Raw genomic sequence first — 19,679 nt, 5'->3', positions numbered from 1 at the left:
TGAAGGGTCTAGATGAGCAATTAGGTAAGGAGAATGGGGAAAGAAGAAATTCTAAGAAATTCAAATTTTTATCAAAGTGATAGTTTTATCACTACAGTATTTATGACTTATACATGGCCAGTTTTTCTTTGATCTGAAAACAGATGAGAGTTTCCTTGGTATGTTTAACTGTTTTTGCAAAACGTGGGTCAGAGGGTGAAACACCTGAATTTTGTTTTTATTTACTTTTCTGGAAAAGTATCAAACTATCAGTAAGCAAAGTTTACAATATTACAATGTAGATTAGTTTTTAAAATAATGAATGAGTGACTAACTAATTGTATTTTCCCTCAGATTAATGTCCTTCAATCAAAAAGGAGATCAGAAATCCTAAAATCAGTAAGATATTTATTGAAATGACGTTTTCAATATTTTAATATGATTTGAGTGTACCTATGTAAGTGTTTAAAACAGCATCATGTGTGTGTATCTATATGTGTGTATCTATATGTACATGTATTTATTCCAGGTTCATAATTAATCTTACAGATCTTTGTATACTTCTTATGTCACTTAACCACTTTTTTGTTTACTTCATGTTAGAGTTATTTATGTTTATCTCCTCTATTAACACACTGTGAGTGCCTTAATATTGACATTTAAATATTTGAGATTGAAGGCATACATAAATTGTATCATTGGGAGAATTTTTCCTCAGGGTTATTGATGATGTATCAACCTTTTGGTTTGTTCTTTAGAATGCCATTTGAAAATAAATGGTATAAAATGTGAATAATGTTTTTCCCTGATCCTATATGCCCATTTTTTTATTTGACCTTTTTTTTTTCTTTTTGACTTTTTTTTTTTTTTTTTAATCTTAAAGCCAATAAGTGGACAGGGGATGGTAGTGGTATGGCACTGCACTCTTTCATATTTTGAGAACCTTAGAGATAATTTTTCCTCTCTGTTCACTGAAGTGTTTTTTTTTTTTTCCCCTGGGAGGGTATACCTAAATTGCTTTTGGTTTTTGTCCCCACCTAGCATTTCCCTAAATTCTATATGTATGTTATTACTTATCAGGTAACGCTCTTTACCTGCACTTCCTTTTCCAGATTGAGAGTAATGTATGTTAATTGTAATATTGGAAAGTAAAATGCATGAATAAAAAAATTAAAATACTTATGAGTCTTACTACCAGGAGAGAACCACTGTTAATATCTTGGCATATATCCTCATCCTTTTTCATCTCTTTCTGTGTGCATGTATGTATGTAAATGTGTATATGTGTGCTTTAAAGTTGCATTTAATTTCTTTAAACAAAATGGAAATCATTGATGCATATGTTTTTAACTTTTTTTGTACAAAATCACCATGTGTCATTAAATATCCTTTATTTAATGCTGACTCTGCTGGCCATGTAGAATTCTATCACACGAATCTACTGGGGGTAGGCAGCCGTTTTTTGTGAAGGCCAGGAAGTAAATATGTTAGGTTTGCAGATGGTGGTGTCTGTGTTGTAATTACTTAACTGGGATGTTGTAATGAGAAAGCAGTCTTAGAAGACAGGTGAATGAATAGCATGACTGTGTTTTAATAAGGATTTTTCTTACGGACATGGAAATTTGAATTTCATACAATTGTCACATGTCATGAATTCCATGTCTTCTTTTCATTGTCTTTCAACCATTTAAATGTGTAAAAACTACTGTTAGCTCATAGTCATCCAAAAACAGATGATAGAGTTGGATATAGTTCACAGATTGATTGAATATGCTAAAACAGATGCCTCATCTTGCTAAAAATAAACATGGATGTTTGGAAGATTCTTTCACTATTGTGATTGAATTAAATTTGTAACCATGTAAAAACAACAAATAAAAATAAGGGTGATTTTTCTCTCACAAATAGGTAAAATGTAGGGAAACCTGGAAAAAATCTTAACCTATTAGCAACATTTTTGGATATTGGGAATGAATATACAAAAACCTCCATATTGGCAAAGTCTGTTGACTCATTTCAGTATCTTGAGAAAGAAAATGAACATTTTTCTACTTTGGGTTGTGTTTGGTGATCCTAATAGGTATATAAAGTATGATTGCTTTATTTTGAGAGCTTCATATTTCCCCTTCTAATCTTCTAATATTTTATTTGCAACTTAAAGTTTTGCCAGTGAGTTTGGTTGAAAGGCATATAGATATTTTATATTGTACCTGGGAAAATGGTGAAAGCATTAAGAACTTGATTCTTTTGGTTATTACCATATGAATTTTGATCGTCTGGATATAATCTAAACAACTAAAACTTGGGGCATCTTAAAAATGATAAACCACTTGGAGATTTCTTTTAAATATAACTTATTCTCATTTCACAAATCCTTCTGAAATACTCTTTTAAGAAAAATGACTCATTTTTAATTTTAAGTAGTTTTGACATTTTGGACTCTGATGGAATTTTTAAACAGATGAGATTTTTATAAAATTTCAGAATATCTAATAATTGATTTTAAAATGCGAAACTTTTTTTTCTCTTATTAGATGTTATCTTTTATGTATGCCCATTTGGCCTTCTTCCATCAAGGATATGATCTATTCAGTGAACTGGGGCCCTACATGAAGGATCTTGGTGCACAGGTAATATCCTACTGTATTGCTTGGTTCTGTGTTATACACTGCTATCTGTATTTTTTTCATTGAGATATGATTGACATACAATATTGCATTAGTTTAGTTATATAAAATACTTTGAGATATATGTGTGTATAATATTATTTTTTAAAGATTATTTATTCAGAATGAGAGAGAGAGAGAGAGAGAGGCAGAGAGAGAGAGGCAGAGACACAGGCAGAGGGAGAAGCAGGCTCCATGCAGGGAGCCCGACGTGGGACTCAATCCCGGGACTCCAGGATCACACCTCAGGCTGAAGGTGGCGCTAAACTCCTGCGCCACTGGGATTGCCCTATGTGTGTATATTAATACACACACACACACACACACGTGTGTGTGTGTGTGTGTGTGTGTGTGTGTAGTCAAATGACCACCTCAGAAGTGTAGTTAACATCTTTTAGTCCACAGAGTTAAACATTTTTTTCCTTGTCTTCAGAACTTAGAAGATCTACTGTTTAGTAACTTTGAAGTATACAGTATAAGAAGCATTAACTATAGTCACCATGCTGTACATTACATTCCCAGGACTTATTTATTTTATAGATGGAAGTTTGTACCTTGTGACCCCCTTCACCCATTTTGTTCACTCATCCCCATCCTCCACCTGATGTGGGGCTCTGTTCCCTGATTTGTAGAACTTAATCTATTGGAGGAAATGAGCAAGTTACCAAACTATTACTCCCTGTGCTAAATGTCCTTTCTGAGTATATAAATTGAGACTAAGCTCATTTGCATGTGATAAATAGAAGCTTTAAAATAGTGGTGACTTCAACAAGATGGAATTTTATTTCCATATGTAAATCCTGGTATGGTTGTCACTTGGTTTGTAGGGATGCAAGCTTATTATATATTTTTTATTCTACTTCATGGTTCAAAGTGGGTGATCAAGTTCTAGTCACCATACCTACATTCTAGCTAACAGGAAAGGGGAAAGGAGAAAGATGCATTCTCTCTCTTATTGATATCTCCTGGAAATTTTAGAGTTACTTTTGTGCATCCTAATGGCACAATGGGTACAAGAAAAGCTGAGAGATACAAACTTCATGCCAGATAATCATGTGACCTACAAGAATTTGGGTGTTGTTTTGTTAAGAAAGAAAGAAAGAAAGAAAGAAAGAAAGAAAGAAAGAAAGAAAGAAAGAAAGAGAGAGAGATTGGATATTGGAGGATATCTGGCTGTCTCTACCACGTAACAGAGGATCAAAGAGGTATAGGGACATACATCTAGGACCTGTAGCCCAGACTTGGGAGGAAGACAAGAACTTCCTCGGCTCTAGGGATTCCCCACATTCTGTGAAGCATTATGTTGCACCCTCATCTTACATTAAATATAGTTTAAAACAAAAGAATTGGATTGCAGTTGAGTAGTCCACTTTATACTTTAGACATTTATTAATTTCAGTTTGGCAGTTTCCCCTCTCTCAGTTCCCACATAATCTTTCAGATTCTTGACAAGCATCTAAGCTCTGGTGTAGTGGAAAATATAGCCTGGTTGGAGGTGGCCAGTTTGGATATTCTTTCAATAATTCAGTTATGAGGGGATTCCTGGGTGGCGCAGCGGTTTGGCGCCTGCCTTTGGCCCAGGGCGCGATCCTGGAGACCCGGGATCGAATCCCACATCGGGCTCCCGGTGCATGGAGCCTGCTTCTCCCTCTGCCTTTGTCTCTGCCTCTCTCTCTCTCTCTGTCTGTGACTATCATAAATAAATAAAATTTAAAAAAAATTTAAAACAATTTAAAAAATTAAAAAATAATTCAGTTATGAGAGAACTACATCTGGAACTAGGAACATGGCAGTAGGGATAGAAGCAAATAGACTCAAGGGATATTTAAGATACAGCCAATTTTTGAAGGTAGAGGGACATGATGAGTTGAGGTTTAAATGTGTTAAATTTTGATGATAGGACATCTAAGTGGGTATATCTGCAGCTCAAACAAACAAAAAAACTAGGTTAAAGGAGTCAGTAGCATATTATTGCTAATTGTAACCACAAGAATGGGTGAATTGACTCAAGGAGAGTTAATAGGTATCCCCAAATCATTTTTGTATTTTGAAAGCTATTTTTGAAAAATGTGAGTGCTAGAACACTATGCTTAAAGATTTTGATTTTGTTAAATTAAGGTCAAGGGCCACTAGTGTAGAGTAAAAGAATCTATTTCAGACAGGGCCCTAAGGATGACATATTTTTGAGAGATGACTAGATATGAGGAGCTCTGTGAGAACACAGATGAGAGAGGAGGTAGAAAACTGGGAGATGGTGGTAGCATAGACCAAGGAAGGAGTTTCTCAAAAAGGAGAGGGTGGTTATCAGTACAAATATTGGAAAGAAGGTCCAGTAAACCTAAGACTGAGAACTACCTATTGGGTTTAGCAGCAAGATTATTTGTTACCTTTGTGAGAGTTGAGGGTCTGAGTGGGAGAAGCTAAACTACAGTGAGTAGATGAATAAGAAATAGACAAGTGAAGAACAAGGAAGATTTTTCAGAAGTTGTATTGTGAAGGAAAGAGAGGTAGAAGGTGGTAGCTAGAGAGAAATACGAGTTGGAGGAAGGCTTTATTTAAGATAGTAGGATTTACACAAATATACAAGCAGATGGAAATGGGAGAAATTCAAAAGCAGAAAGAGAAGTGATTATGTCTGATGTGGTAGGAGTAGAAAGGATTCCAAACACAGAGGATTGGGGACACCTGGCTGGTTTTAAGTACCTGTGAAACTCCTACTGTCCAATACTAATAGAAGTAGTATGTTCTATTAGACATGTTGTGCTCCAGACTCCCTCTTGCTGATCTAGTCCCAGCATGTAGGAAACAAGACGATTCAGTTTTCACATCTCTTCAACTTGTACCTTCCCCAACCCTCTATCACGTTGAGATAGTTTTTTTCTTTATACTTCTCCAACAGAGAAAGGTGAATTTTCCCCCTTTTTGTTGTTATACCAATGAGGTGGGATGTAGCAGAGGCATTTACTACCAATCTGATAGGCAGAAAACCATCACTTGCATTGCAGTACTAGCATAGCAGGTACATGCACACAAGTTTATAAATATTAGTTGAATCTTAGGGTCTGCCTTGTACCTCTCTTCAATCAGAATGAATAAATAATATTTATATGCCATTCAGTTAAAGGCTATAAAACCATGGCATAATGGTTGTTTCACTCATTCAGTATAAGAAAAAATATTTTTAAAAGATTTTATTCCACAGAGAGAAAAAGGGAGTGAACACATGAGCAGGGGGTTGGAGCAGAGAGAGAGGAAGAAGCTGATTCCCCATAGAGCAAGGAGCCAGATGTGGGGCTCGATCCCAAGTCCCTCGGATCAAAACCCTACCCAAAGGCAGATGCTTAACTGACTAAGCCATCCAGGTGCCCCAATATAAGAAAATATTGAGCATGTTTTCCTAGTGCAGCATATGCCAGCATTACCGATTAAATCAATGTTATGTGTCACCAAGGCATATATGCATTAGATCCTCAAGTATAGTATAGTTGCCATCTAAATCAGATATTTATAATAGTGATAATTCTGTTTCAATGTGTTTTCTTTTGGTTATTAATATTCAGCGATAATTAAGATTCTGTGGCCAGTTGTACACCTGAAACTAATATTGTGTGTTAACCAGCAGATTTAAATAATTAAAAACTTTTTTTTTAATTAAAAAAAAAGATTCTATGGCCAAAGTTATTCTCTGCTAGGGGAAAAAAAAAAAACCATCATTTGTAATAGAGTGAATGAAGGACAAAATGGTTTTTTTTACAAAGGCTTTTTAAAATTATTATTATTATTTTAAAGATTTTATTTATTTATTCATGAGAATACACAGGAGAGAGGGAGAAGCAGAGACACAGGCAGAGGGAGAAGCAGGCTCCATGCAGGGAGCCCAATGTGGGGCTCCATCCCCGGTCTCCAGGGTCACGTCCTGGGCTGAAAGCGGCGCTAAACCGCTGAGCCACCCGGGCTGCCCTAATATTTTGTTTTTAAAAGATATCAATGAAAACATTTGGATATTTAATACTTTATTGTTCTTATTCGTATTGATATTTGCATTTTTATTTTTTCATTTTTCCCACAATCAGTTAGAGGTATGGGGATTCAAAGATGAAATGACATACATCACAGTCTAGAAGGGTAGGCTCACATAATTTATAACCCAATTATTTTTTATTCTAGCAAATGGTAGTTCAAGAAGCCAGGACATTTGTCTTAATACTAGAAAATCATCTTTTCTGATGGAAAGAACAAGAAAGAAATGAGATTTTATGATTTCTTAAATTTTTTGAGCTTTTTAAAAAAAAACTTAAAACAATAGCTTTTTTTTTTTTCTTTTTAAACAATAGCTATTTTATACCCTGGTCTTAGTAGACTTAAATTGGCTGACTTATTGAGAGTGTTTTAAAAAAATAATCATACCTTTTTTTCTTTAATTTTTAACTCAGTCTAATTTTCTCCCTTTATAGTTGGATCGACTGGTTGTGGATGCAGCAAAGGAGAAAAGAGAGATGGAGCAAAAACATTCCACCATTCAACAAAAGGTACTTGATGAGAAAAGTTAAAGGAGAGTAATTCCTATTTTATGCAATTGCTCAGTTACTGGTTTCAGCAAGATACCATTGTATTGGAACAAATCCTTTAAGTTGCTGTAATAATTAAATTGGGTAGATAAAATCTTCCCTTTTTTTGTGAAAAGTAAAATATTTTTTGGATGGTCAGGCAATATTTGAAAGCCATGTTCTTGAACCACTTTGCAAAAACATCAATCCCATAGGATTTTTTTTTTAAAGATTATGTATGTATGTATGTATGTATGTATGTATGTATTTATTTATTTATTTACTTACTTACTTACTTACTTACTTACTTGAGAGACATCGCGAGCAGGGGGAGGAACAGAGAAGGAGAAGCAGACTTCCCCCTGAGCAGGGCTCCATCCCAGGACCCCGAGATCGTGACCTGAGCTGAAGGCAGATACTTAACCAACTGAGCCACCCAGGCCCACAATCTTATAAGATCTTAACTAATTAAAAAATGCCTCTTAAAATTTAAACTGCTATTAACAGATTCAGTTAGGATATCACCAACTTCTGTAAAGCGTCTGGGTGAGAAGGGATGGGGTGGAGGGTGGGCAGAGGGGGCGGTGAAGAAGAACATCTCTTTGCATCAATGTGTGTGTTTGGTATTGTGGACCTAACAGCTATATTACTCTGAGGCAGCACTTGCCCTCTCTCATGTGTTGTTGGAATTTCACATGCATTTCTTGTGAATTTGCCTAAACATAGCTAAATTGATATTTGAAAAATATATTTTTAAAAATGAAAATTAAATATGATATTTTTGTTTTTGTGTGTGGAGGGGTTTGATTACAAGTAACTTGGAACTCAACGTAATAATATTTCATCTTATATAGTCAGTAATATTTTTGTGTGGTAATCTGAAAATAAAAGGAGAGACTTGGAGCTTGAATCTAATACGAGTATGTGACAAGATGCCTTCTGTACTTACCCAGCAGGGGAGAGAGCATGAACCCAAAAGCAGTTTCCCAGGGTGAGGCTTATCCACTGACTCCAAATGTGCTGACCCTTGGAATTTCCCCAAATGTGGAAAACTTGACTGTATAATTTGTGGTGGTGGGGTACCCTATTTGTGTGTTCCCTTAAAAAAAAAAAAGATGCCTTCTAGCATTGCTTAAAAATCTGTTCCTGTGGTATTGACTAGTCAGATCAACTTTTATTATGATTTACTTAGAATATAAATGACCAGTGAACAAGATCTGACTTAAAAGATGTCAGTGGAAAAAAATTAAAGTGAAGTTAGTAGTACAGGTAAGGAAAATTATATTGATGATGGGTTATTAATATTAAAAGAGAAACATAAAGGGGAAATTTTTCTACCAGACCATCTTTAGTTACTTCCAGTTATAGTTAGGTAAGACTAACTTCTGTTTTGTTTTATTTAAAGTTAGAGTAACTTTTGGTTGAGTAATTTGTGTTAATGACATTACCATGGAGAGATTATTAAAAATTGGGACCAATCATTTCTAATTAAAATGAGAGATCATGATATTTGTAGGAACTTAAGATTTTTTGCTTAAACTGAATTATTTAATGAATATTGTGTATCTTTTAATATTTGCCCCTGTTGTATACACGGCTCGGTGTTGTACTGAGAATCCAACAGTAGATTATTAAATCTAAAATTAGTTTACTTGATTTTAAGTAATAGGTACCGCTGTACTTTAAAGAAAGTAATGCTATTTTTGCTTTTTTCTGCCCTTAAATGCTGACACAAGGCTGCATTACAGGTAAAAAAAAAAAAAAAAAAAAAAAAGGAAAAAGATTTAGTCATAAAAATTAAGGGAAAATATGTCTGATGTAATTATTTACATTTTTCAAGAACTTAAATTGATCAGTTAAAGAAACTGATGGCTATGCACATTCATGTACATGTCTTTTGGATATGTGTACATATTCCTGATGGATTTATACAAAACTCCTGGTTCAGAGGGAATATATATGTTCAGTATCAGTAAATAATGCTAAATTACTTTTCAAAATGATATTGCCATTCCTGGCAGGCAGCTCTGTGTGTGAGTTCTCAGTGTTCTTGGCCACCCCACGGTATTGTGAGGGTTTTTAATTTTTGCTAATCTTAGTGGGTAGATATTAACATCTCATTGTGGTTTTAATTTATGCTTTAGTTACTAATGAACTCAAGCACCTTCCCCTTATTGGTGTTTATTGGTCATTTGGTTTGAGAAATGTCTGTTAGTTTTTCTTCCATTTTTACATCAGGCTGCCTAACTGTTCAGATTCTTCATATCATCTGGATTAAGTGTATCTTGGGGGGATATACTATGTGTTTTTCATTTTCACATAGTTTTTTTTAATGTCTTTTATGTTTAGTACTTTTTGTGTCTTGTTTAATAAGTCCTTCCTATCCTAAGATCATGAAGAAATATCTCTGGTGTAATCTTCTAAGTGTTTATAGGTTCACTTTTTATGTTTAGACCTTAAATCCATCTATAATTGGGTGTTTGTGTTATGGTGTGAGGTAGAGATCCAGATTCTTTGTATTCTTATACTGGTATGTAGATCCAGAATCAGTTATTTAAAAATGTGTTCTTTCCCTACTGCTCTGTTGTATCCTCTGATTTACATCACGTTTGTATACATATGAAGTCTGTTTCAGGCTTTCAGTTCTTTTCATTGGCCTTTTTGTCTTAATTGTGCCAATACTATGCTGCCTTAATTATTTTAGCTTTATAGTAAATCTTGATGTCTGACAAAGCTAAGATTCCTACCTTCTCTGCCTCAGAAGTGAATTGCCTAAATTTTGCATTCTTATATAAATTTCAGGAGCAGACTTTCAGATTGCATAAAAATAGCTTTTGGGATTTTGATTGATTGCATTGGATCTGTGAATCAATATGGGGAAGAATTGATATCTTTATTTTTTTTGATATCTTTATTTTATAATGTCCTCTAACCTATGAGCTTGAAATATTTATTTCTTTAAGTTTTCTCTTATATCCTTTATAAGTTTTATAGTTACTTGTACATCTTCTGTTAAATTTATTCATATATACTTATATTGCAAATGTTACTGTAAATGTTGTCTTAAAATTTTTTTCTCACTGTTTACTTTTATTACATATTAAAATTGATTTTTCTGTATTGACTTTGAAACCAGTTACCTTGTTAATAAGGTCTCTTTAATGCTAATTTATTTCTGGATTGTTTTGGATGTTCTTTGTACAAAGTCATATAATCTGCAAATAATAATAGTTTCTTCCTTTCCGATTCTTCCTTACTTTTTGTTTATTATCTTGTCAGCTAGGACCTCTAGCATAATCTTGAATTGAAGTGATAAAGGCCCTTCTTGCTTTGCTTGCAATTTCAGAAGGGAAAGTTTCTGCTAGATTCTCTTTATTGGTCAGTCTTGGTCTTGCCTTCTTTTCCCTCAGCCTCACACCAAAGCTTCCAATTCTGGTGAGGCAAATGCCCTTAAGGTGAAATCTGGCTTCCTTGATCTGCTTACCTCTTTAAGCCTCCTATTTTCGCTTCTCTTGTGCCTTTGAGTATTTCTTCCTAATTTGTCAGCTCATCAATATATTTAAATTATAATATTATATATTTTATACAGTGTTACTAGTTGCTTTTGTTATAAAATCATAATCTGTCATGCTTTAAGTACTATACAGTATTAATTGATATTAATAGTAATTAAATTGAAGACAGCCTTTCTCAAAAAATATCGTTGAAAACTAGAAAATTACTTATAAAGCACTGTACTTTAAGGAGGTGTTATATTTTAATGTTTTAAGTAGCATCAGGGTCATTAAAAAGCTGCCAGTATTACAAATGAAACCTTTAGAGTGTTGCCAAACTCAATTATCTATTGCTGACATAATCCTGTCTGCATAATCAAATAAATTACAGCCTCAAATAAATTTTAAATGAAGGAATTAAGATTTTCCTGATTTTTTTTTCTTTCAAAGAAAAGCAGGAGAAAATGTAGCAATTTGTTTATAGATTCTGTTTCATTTGATTAGTTTGGGTTAGTCTTTTTTTTTTTAATGGTTAAATTTTGAGAGATGTCAGCAGGGTTTTTGTTTTTAATAAATTTTGTTTTTCTGAATTAGTCTGTTTCCATATTCCATCTTTGTGGACACTTAGGTTTGGAAGGTCCCTAGGTGATTCTCACTCTGCCTGGCTACTAAGGGAGAACCTTCACATCCCAGCATCATTTGCAGATGGTCATCTAGCTTCTGCCAAAATCTTTCTCAAGCCCGAGAGTTTGCTGTTCCCTAAAAGGATAGTATTCTAACTTTGCTTTTTGGTCCAGAAGTAATTTTGAAAGTTCTGAGGCTGATTTTTAGAATTTTAAAATTGGGGATAGCAGTAGTCTTGCAGTTTTGTACAAATTACTTTTAAGTTCATCAGGAAATCTTTAAATTAAAAAAAATATTATTTATTTATTCATGAGAGACACGGAGAGATGCAGAGACATACAGGCAGAGGAAGAAACAGGCTCCATGCAGGGAGCCCAAAGTGGGACTTGATCCCGGGGCTCCAGGATTATGCCCTGGGCTGAAGGCATGCTTTCAACCGCTGAGCCACCCAGGTGTCCCATTATTTTAACTTTTTAAAAGAAATTTTATTTATTTATTTGAAAGAGAGCAAGCGAACGAGAGAGTATGAGTTTGGGGGAGGCCCAGAGGGAGAGGGAGAAGCAGAAGCAGACTCCCTGCTGAGCCAAGAGCCCAGCATGGGGCTTGATCTCAGGACCCCAGGACCATGACCTGAGTATAAGGCATATGCTTAACCAACTGAGCCACTCAAGTGCCCCAAATTGAAATATTTTAATATGTTGAAGCATTCTTCTATTATTCAACATTTAAGTCTCGCCTTTTCTTATGAATATTGTTAATATAATTGTCTTAATACAAAGCTTTCCTGTGATTTGAGCTGTTTCTCTACAATAAATTTGTTGTCTAGGGGACTTAATAAAAACATATGAACTTTTTTTATCTTGTCTAGGATTTCTCCAGTGATGATTCTAAGTTAGAATATAATGTAGATGCTGCAAATGGCATTGTTATGGAAGGATATCTGTTCAAAAGAGCCAGCAATGCCTTCAAAACTTGGAACAGGTAATATATTTCAAATACTAGTCTTGATCCTTCCGCATTCCGTTTTCCAACCTTCCCTGTGATTTGGGAACTCTTTCATAATTCTTTAAATTCATAGTTTGTAATAACTTTCTTGAACCCAGTTCACTGAAGAGAAGTTTCCCTTCTAGGAAAGGGGATCCTAAGAAGCAAGTGAAAAATGCTAGTACTAAATCTAAACTGTAAAATTTAAGCAAAGTTTAAACTAGGAAGCAGGAATTTTTTTCTTCTTTGGGTTCCTTCTCTGTATGATGTTTATGTACATTTTAATTTAGTGTTTGCTTGTGAATTTTTAAGCTAGGCGAGCCTGATCTTTTGATCTTTGCAATAACTTTAACCAGGACTTTTAGGAAATGCGATTGTTCTTGTGTGTGAAGTATGTGTGGCAGTTGGTACTCCTTTCTTCTAAATTTGATGGCTACCAAAAATGTTACTTTTTGTTGTTGTTGTTAAACTGATTTTTATAAAATATTGATCATGTGAATGTCTGTTAAGTATTATAAAATATTTTATTATATTTTCTTCTAATTTAGTATAATAAAGTAAAATAATTTCAGACATTAAAGCATAAAAAAAAGATTGTGTTGACTCAGGATCATCCTTCCATCCTTAGTCTTTTATTCAAGGATGGCTCTGTTTTTTGGGGGGAGAAAAAAAAACAACCCAATTTGTAATAATTGAGAGTAACATTGGGTTCTGGTGAATTGATTTACATTATTAGTTTTGAATGTGTATGTTTTATTAGCTACTTGAACAAAACATGAATTCACTTATTGATAGAGAAGATTTTTTTTTTAAATGGATATTAGCAAAATAAATAGAAAATTCTTGGTAAATTTAATTTAGTATGTATTTTTGTTAATTTAAATGAGAACTATTATGTTTGAATATTTAATATATTATAAGGAATTCCTAGTGCACTGATTTTGATTTCTTGGTGATGAGCTTATATGGAAAAAGCATGCACTGCTATTTTCAAATGTCAGTGATTTATTGAACATTTCCCTAGCATTTGATATTGCCAGATATTTATTTAAATGTATGGGGTATGTTTTATTTGAAATAATTTATCTTTACTTGAGTATGAATATAAGCTGGAAAGTGATTATATTTGGTAGTAAACCTCTTTGAATTATATAGAACTTCTAAAATAATGTATTAATACACGAGGATTAACTAAAGTGGTCTGGGTAGAATTAGTGTTTTTAACTGTTACAAAGTGAAAATGAAAAATTAAAACTCTGTCTTCTAAGATATTTAAATTAAGACAATATTTTAGGTTTTTCCTGGTTAAATTTTCATAGCCAGAATAGGAAATTAAAACTAAAAAATAGTGTGTCAAATTTTTATAATAAATAAAGATTTCTCAACCAGTACGGGTTCATGAGGTAATGTTAGAATTGAATTTTAACCTTCAGATTTCAAAACAACCTACTTAAAGTTTAACACAGTGAAAATACAATAAATCCATAGAAACTATACCATTATGTTAAGAAGAAATGAAATGATCTTCCATGAACTACTCCAATGAGAAATGATCTCAGACTTCAAAATGAAGCACAGTAAGTGTTAGTGGAAAATTACATTGCCATTTAGGGTATAGGAAAAAAATTAATTCTGATTTAAGCATGGAACTTTCATTATTTATTATTTGTTTCAGGAATTCTGTTAATTGGCTTAGGTAATAAAGTATACCTAAAGCAAGTAGGGAATAACTTTTAAATTTCTCAGTTATAGACATGTTACTTTCCATTTGTAAAGTGGAAGAGACCGTATTGGCCTTTGAAAATGAGGCTGCTTTTTAAAGGAGATGCCATCTAATTGTAGTGGGATAGCAGTTATTGATTAGAGTCATGGATTGTGTTTCAAAACCCTAATTTTTAGTAAAGAAATAAAGGTGCAGAGAGATAGTGGCTCTTTGAAGGTCACACAACTGGTCTGTGACAAGATGGAGGCCCCAAACCTGGCTTTAAAAGTTTTTTTAACTTGCTGTGGAAATTCCATGTAAATTTGTGTTTTGATAAAACAATATGTCAGATATTTTAAAAATAGCTTAAGAACTATTAAAAACAACTTCCTAGTCTACATTATTAGGAAAAATTATGAACAGCAGATTATTTCATTTTCATATACCTTTATAAAAAGCATTTTAATGAAAATACTAGTAAAAAGCAGACTTCTAAGGAATGTAGCATAAATTACTTTTTATATAAAAGTCTTCTCACAAAAAAAATTCCAAACCTTATAACAGAAGTTTTAGATATTTTCTAGATTATAGGTCAGTAACTGTGAAAGGGAGAGAAAGAAATCTATTAAATATTATTTAGAACTTTTTTCTGCTTTTCAATTTGGAATGTAAAATTTCTTATGTGAAGTTTATTTAAAAAAAATCTAATCTCAGGAAATACTTGCAGATACCTTCCCTTTACCCATATATGACTTTAAAGTCTGCCTTCCTTCTTTCTCTTTTTTAAAAAATATTTTATTTATTTATTCATGAGAGACACAGAGAGGGAGAGGCAGAGACACAGGCAGAGGGAGAAGCAGACTCCACGCAGGGAGCCCGATGAGGGACCTCCTCCCAGGATCACGACCTGAGCCAAAGGCAGACAGACGCTCAACCGCTGAGCCACCCAGGCATCTCTGCCCTCCTTCTCTAATTAGTTCTCTATCCAGCTTGATTTCATATATTCAGTTTGACTTTGAATAAAAGACTCTATTTGTGATGTTTGTACCTTTAAAGATTCAGGATTCCAGCTCTTTCAGCATAATGATTTTTCTACCTACTGTTTAAGTATCTTTAGACTGTCTGTAGATTAGTTTTAGGGAGCATTTTTTTCTTGTAGTCACTATAAGGTACCAAGCATAGGATGACAAATTTGCCATTATCTTTAGTTTTATGGAATGGTGGCATGTAATATTTTCAAAGCCAACATTTATTTATTTGTTTTAATTTCAATTCCAGTTACCATACAGTGTAATATATTAGTTTCAGGCGTAGAATTTGCGATGCAACACTTAAATGCAACACCTGGAGCTCATCACAAGTGCCCTCCTTAATCCCCATCACCCATTTAAGCCATCTTTTAAAAAAGACTTCCTTCTTGAGGTAAATGTGAATTTGACTAGGAATTCCCAGGTAGTTTTAAACCTCGCCCCTGTGCGTCATAAAACGTAAACATCATTCTCTAATTCGAAATTTAACTAAAGAGACCGTATTTTGTGTGATGTGATTGAAAGAGTGTAAGGAGTGAGACACTATGTCTTATGTGAATTGTTGAGTTTGTCTTTTGTTGGTTTCAGATTTCTAGTTTGTAGTGTCTCAGATTTTTATGTCTGTAATACATATTTTTCTGAAAACATGAGAAATACCAAAATTATCTTTCCATATCAGGCCATTTTCTCCATGTGGCTGGCAGCTTTACCTCAGGCTCAGATCAATGCCAGGTGGATTATTCATACCTATATGTCTCTTTTGCTTTCTATGATAAATTCAGAAAAGGTGAAGGAACAAGGAAAATAATTAAATTCTAAGATTATTTAGTAGTAATCTGGTAAAATGAATAAAGAAGCTGAATTATTGCATGCTATGATTAGTCTTTGTTGAACGAGAAAGTAAATATACCTAAAAGTATAAAATGTATTAACAGTTTCTTAAAGTATTCTATATGCTGCTAGCACAGATATAAATTTAACTTTTGTTGGCTTTTTGTTTTAAAATAAGAAATGTATGCATATATTAAAGATGCCCTACTTATGTGTATAGCCTTAGAGTGTCTGCTGTCATTGATGAAAAGGGGGAGAGCAGGTGGGAGGTAGGTTTATTTGGCTAATAATATTTTATAATCTTTGAAATTCTTAATTAGTCATCCCACTTTCCTATGAAAATTGTCATTTGTTTCAGGTTTATGAATCTCTATCTATAGTGATTGTTTCCCTTAAATTTTTAGGAGCAACTTATTAAGATGAGGAAAAGTATGATTTATATTACTATTACTATAGTATTACTATAGAGACAGAAAAATAATAGTAGAAGTATGCTCAAGTGTGCTAAGTCCTACCAGAACTTTTTATACCATAACAATTGAAGAAAATTTTTGAATATTTCTGAAATATTAGCATTTCAGATTCCTAAGAGTTAGAATTAATTGTGTAAATGCATATATGTATAAATTTAAGAACAAAATGCAAAATATATTTTTGATTATTCTGTTAGGTTACGAGCTTAAGCTTATTTCTTTAATTCTTGCTTTATTTTCATATCATGCTAGTCCTTTGCTTATTTTGCACATTTGCGTATTCATTCTTTTACCACCTTTCCTTTATGTTTTAATCCTGCCCCATTTTTTCATATGACAGGAAAAAGCCCGATCATATCAGGTACCAAATGGCTTCCTTCCCCTCATTCCTGCCTTACTCCAATTTCCTCTTTGGCACGAGAAAGCTCATAATTAACCTGCATTTCAGTTGGATTACTTGCAATGGATATAATGTCTCTTGTTTTAAATTGGGAAGAAAATATACATTTCATTTGAGAAATGGAATTATCCTTTCATTGCCAATCACCTCAATTTGTTTTAATTGAAAATGAAAATAACATTTGATATATTTATCAATAAATATATAGATATTTACATATCTGTATATATCAAAGATATATATAAGTAATATGAATGCCTTTCTATCTTTTTTTAAGGGAAATAAACTGGGAAACACTTTTCAAAATTTTCTTTTCTTTTTTTTTTAAAGATTTTATTTGTTTATTCATGAGAGACAGAGAGAGAGAGAGAGAGAGAGAGAGAGAGAGGCAGAGACACAGGCAGAGGGAGTAGCAGGCTCCATGCAGGGAGCCTGATGTGGGACTCGATCCCAGGACTTCAGGATCACGCCCTGAGCCAAAGGAAGAGCTTAACTGCTGAGCCACCAGGTGTCCCCACTTTTCAAAATTTTAAACAGTAACTAGGAATAATCATATTAGTTTTGCTGAAAGTAAAAATTTTTTTAAAATTTAAAAATTTTCCTAGAGCTTATTGTTTTAACATCTTGGTCTTTTTCCTTGGGAAAAATTAAATTGAATTTGAAAAATTGTAGCATACGTGCTAAAGCCTTTAATTTTGTTAAATGTTCACCCATTTGGCACATAAATAAATATGTGCGTGAATCTATCATTTTTATAGTTTTAGTGAGAAAGCCTCTAGAGATTTAGAAGTTTGACTTTTACATTTTATTTTTGGTTTCAAGTACAGGTCTAGGACTAATGATAAACATGGTAAAGACACTTGATTTATTTATTTTTTTTTTCGATTTTTTTAATGTATTTTTTCCTCCTCCCTCCCCCCTGTTTGGTTATCTGGAAGCTCTCACATGTATTTAAAAATCAATAATATCTAATTGTCTATGAACTTAGTAACTTTGGTTTAAAATATTTATTCAGTTATTTCAATTTGGGATAGATATAAAGTGTATTATTTTTCTTAATGAGCCAATAAATTTTGCGTTTTAAAAAAATCTGTATTTTGACTTTGTGGTCAGTTTCTGAATTTTGTAGAATATAGAATAGTTGTCAGCATAGTGCTTTCTAAAATTTGTCTTTTTTATTATTTAATTATCTTAATTTTTTTAAAGTTTATTTAAGTAATCTACACCCAACATGGGGCTTGAACTCATAGCCCCAGAATGAAGAGCGGCATGCTTCTTCTCCACCTCCTCCTCCTCTGGCTTCTCTGTGCCAACCAGGTGCCCCTATTTAATTATCTTTTAAAGTAGCTCCAAATTGCAGGCAGCATGAACTTGAAATATTATTTTAAACACCATAGGCTATGAACTGTATCATATTGCCTTTTATTAGAAATATTCTTTTGAAAGATTTTATTTATCCATGAGAGACAGAGAGAGAAGAGAGAGAGGCAGAGACACAGGCAGAGGGAGAAGCAGGCTCCACGCAGGGAGCCCGACACGGGACTCGATCCCGGGTCTCCAGGATCATACCCTGGGCTGAAGGCAGCGCTAAACCGCTGAGCCACCCGGGCTGCCCCCTTTTATTAGAAATATTAATAATACCTAGGATTTTTCTATAGGAGCAATTTAAAAAATTATATTCCATTTTACTTACCTGACTAGAGTTTTGATCAGTGTAAATGAATGTAGTTGGCTCTTTTTTTTTTAAATGGCAGAAGACGGGAGTTAGTGTCCTATAACCTACAGATTTTAGTAATTGAAAGTTCTTTTTCTATGTAGGATACATTGTGATTTTGTTCCTTAGGAAATGTTTTCAAAATTAAGATGAATTTATAGTGTCTTCCCTGAGTATACAAAACTCAGGGAAAACTCAAATGATGATATGAAAGAGTCACCCAGAAGCAAATAGATAGCAGGGGAACTAGGTTTCAGAAATATATGTGATCTATAAAGTTAATAATTACCAGAGGAAATGCTCTTTGACAAAAAAGGGGGGAGGTTATGTAGTATTTTGTTATTATTTTTAAAGGTTGTTATCCTAAGATGCACCAGTTCAAAAGAAATTTACTTTTTAAAAGCCTCAGAAGCATGAAAAGTTTATGTGATTATATGGGTATTTTTCTCTTGTGCAGTAAAACTATATTTTTTCATCGAAATATATATCCTTGCTATTTAAAAGTTGTTAGTGTAGTTTGCCGTATTTCAAATGATTTTTAAAGACCTACTTTAATCAACATCAGAGATTGTTTCCATTGCATGTCATCCCGTGTGGCAGGTCTGCTCCATTTTCTTTGTTTATAGGTATTTCCTTTAACATTTCTAACTAACTGTGTGCCCCAGAGCAAAGAAACCTAGGAGTTCTTCCTTTTCTAGCCTGCCTCTTGATGATTTGCACGAGAGGCAAGTCACTTGGTTTTATTTAGATGCTTATTTAACAAATCTCTATTTTAATGGTAAAGGTGATACCTTTTTAAGTAGCAAGAAAGCCTAACTGTCTAGCTTAAAAATAGAAAAGCATCTAATCATTTTCACAGCTTTGGAGAATTAACTTAATTTTTTAAAATAGAACTTCTTAAATATGTCTAAATACAATTTCTAGTGCTGTTAGTATCAATGAAAAGGTCGAATCTCTGTCTGCTAATAGATTAATAACTAATGTTGACGATAGAAATCATCTTACGTAAAACTAATTTTGAAATAATGTCTCAAATAGTTTTACCTTTCATGCTTGATGAGAATTTTTGCTTCCTTTTATGAATGGCTTTTGGCTGTGATTTTTTTTTTTGTTTTTTGTTTTGTAAATCTTTAGGTTCTTTTACTGTCTTAATAAGTGAGAATTAGTAAATATGCCGTTTATAGCTTAGCTTTTTCTTTCAAAAAGATTGCAAGTAAATTGTTTGCCTGATAATTTA

At 33.3% G+C, this 19,679-nt stretch overlaps 1 protein-coding gene and 1 non-coding gene across 2 annotated transcripts in view; both read left to right on the top strand.

Annotated features, from left to right (window-relative positions):
* ACAP2 (ArfGAP with coiled-coil, ankyrin repeat and PH domains 2) overlaps window positions 1-19,679 on the top strand; it is a 131,038-nt gene that overhangs the window by 80,731 nt on the left and 30,628 nt on the right. Inside the window, exons 7-10 of the mRNA XM_055316557.1 lie at window positions 334-378; window positions 2,514-2,609; window positions 7,100-7,174; window positions 12,179-12,291. Coding sequence (XP_055172532.1) covers window positions 334-378; window positions 2,514-2,609; window positions 7,100-7,174; window positions 12,179-12,291 — 329 coding nt within the window. The remainder of the gene's footprint in view (window positions 1-333; window positions 379-2,513; window positions 2,610-7,099; window positions 7,175-12,178; window positions 12,292-19,679) is intronic.
* On the top strand, window positions 8,134-8,295 carry LOC129504036 (U1 spliceosomal RNA). The gene has a single exon (XR_008663274.1). It is a non-coding gene; the product is annotated as a U1 spliceosomal RNA (small nuclear RNA).

This window comes from Nyctereutes procyonoides, unplaced genomic scaffold (genome assembly GCF_905146905.1).
Source record: "Nyctereutes procyonoides isolate TBG_1078 unplaced genomic scaffold, NYPRO_anot_genome, whole genome shotgun sequence".
Classification (NCBI taxonomy): domain Eukaryota; kingdom Metazoa; phylum Chordata; class Mammalia; order Carnivora; family Canidae; genus Nyctereutes; species Nyctereutes procyonoides.
This window is presented reverse-complemented; position numbering and strand designations above follow the sequence as displayed.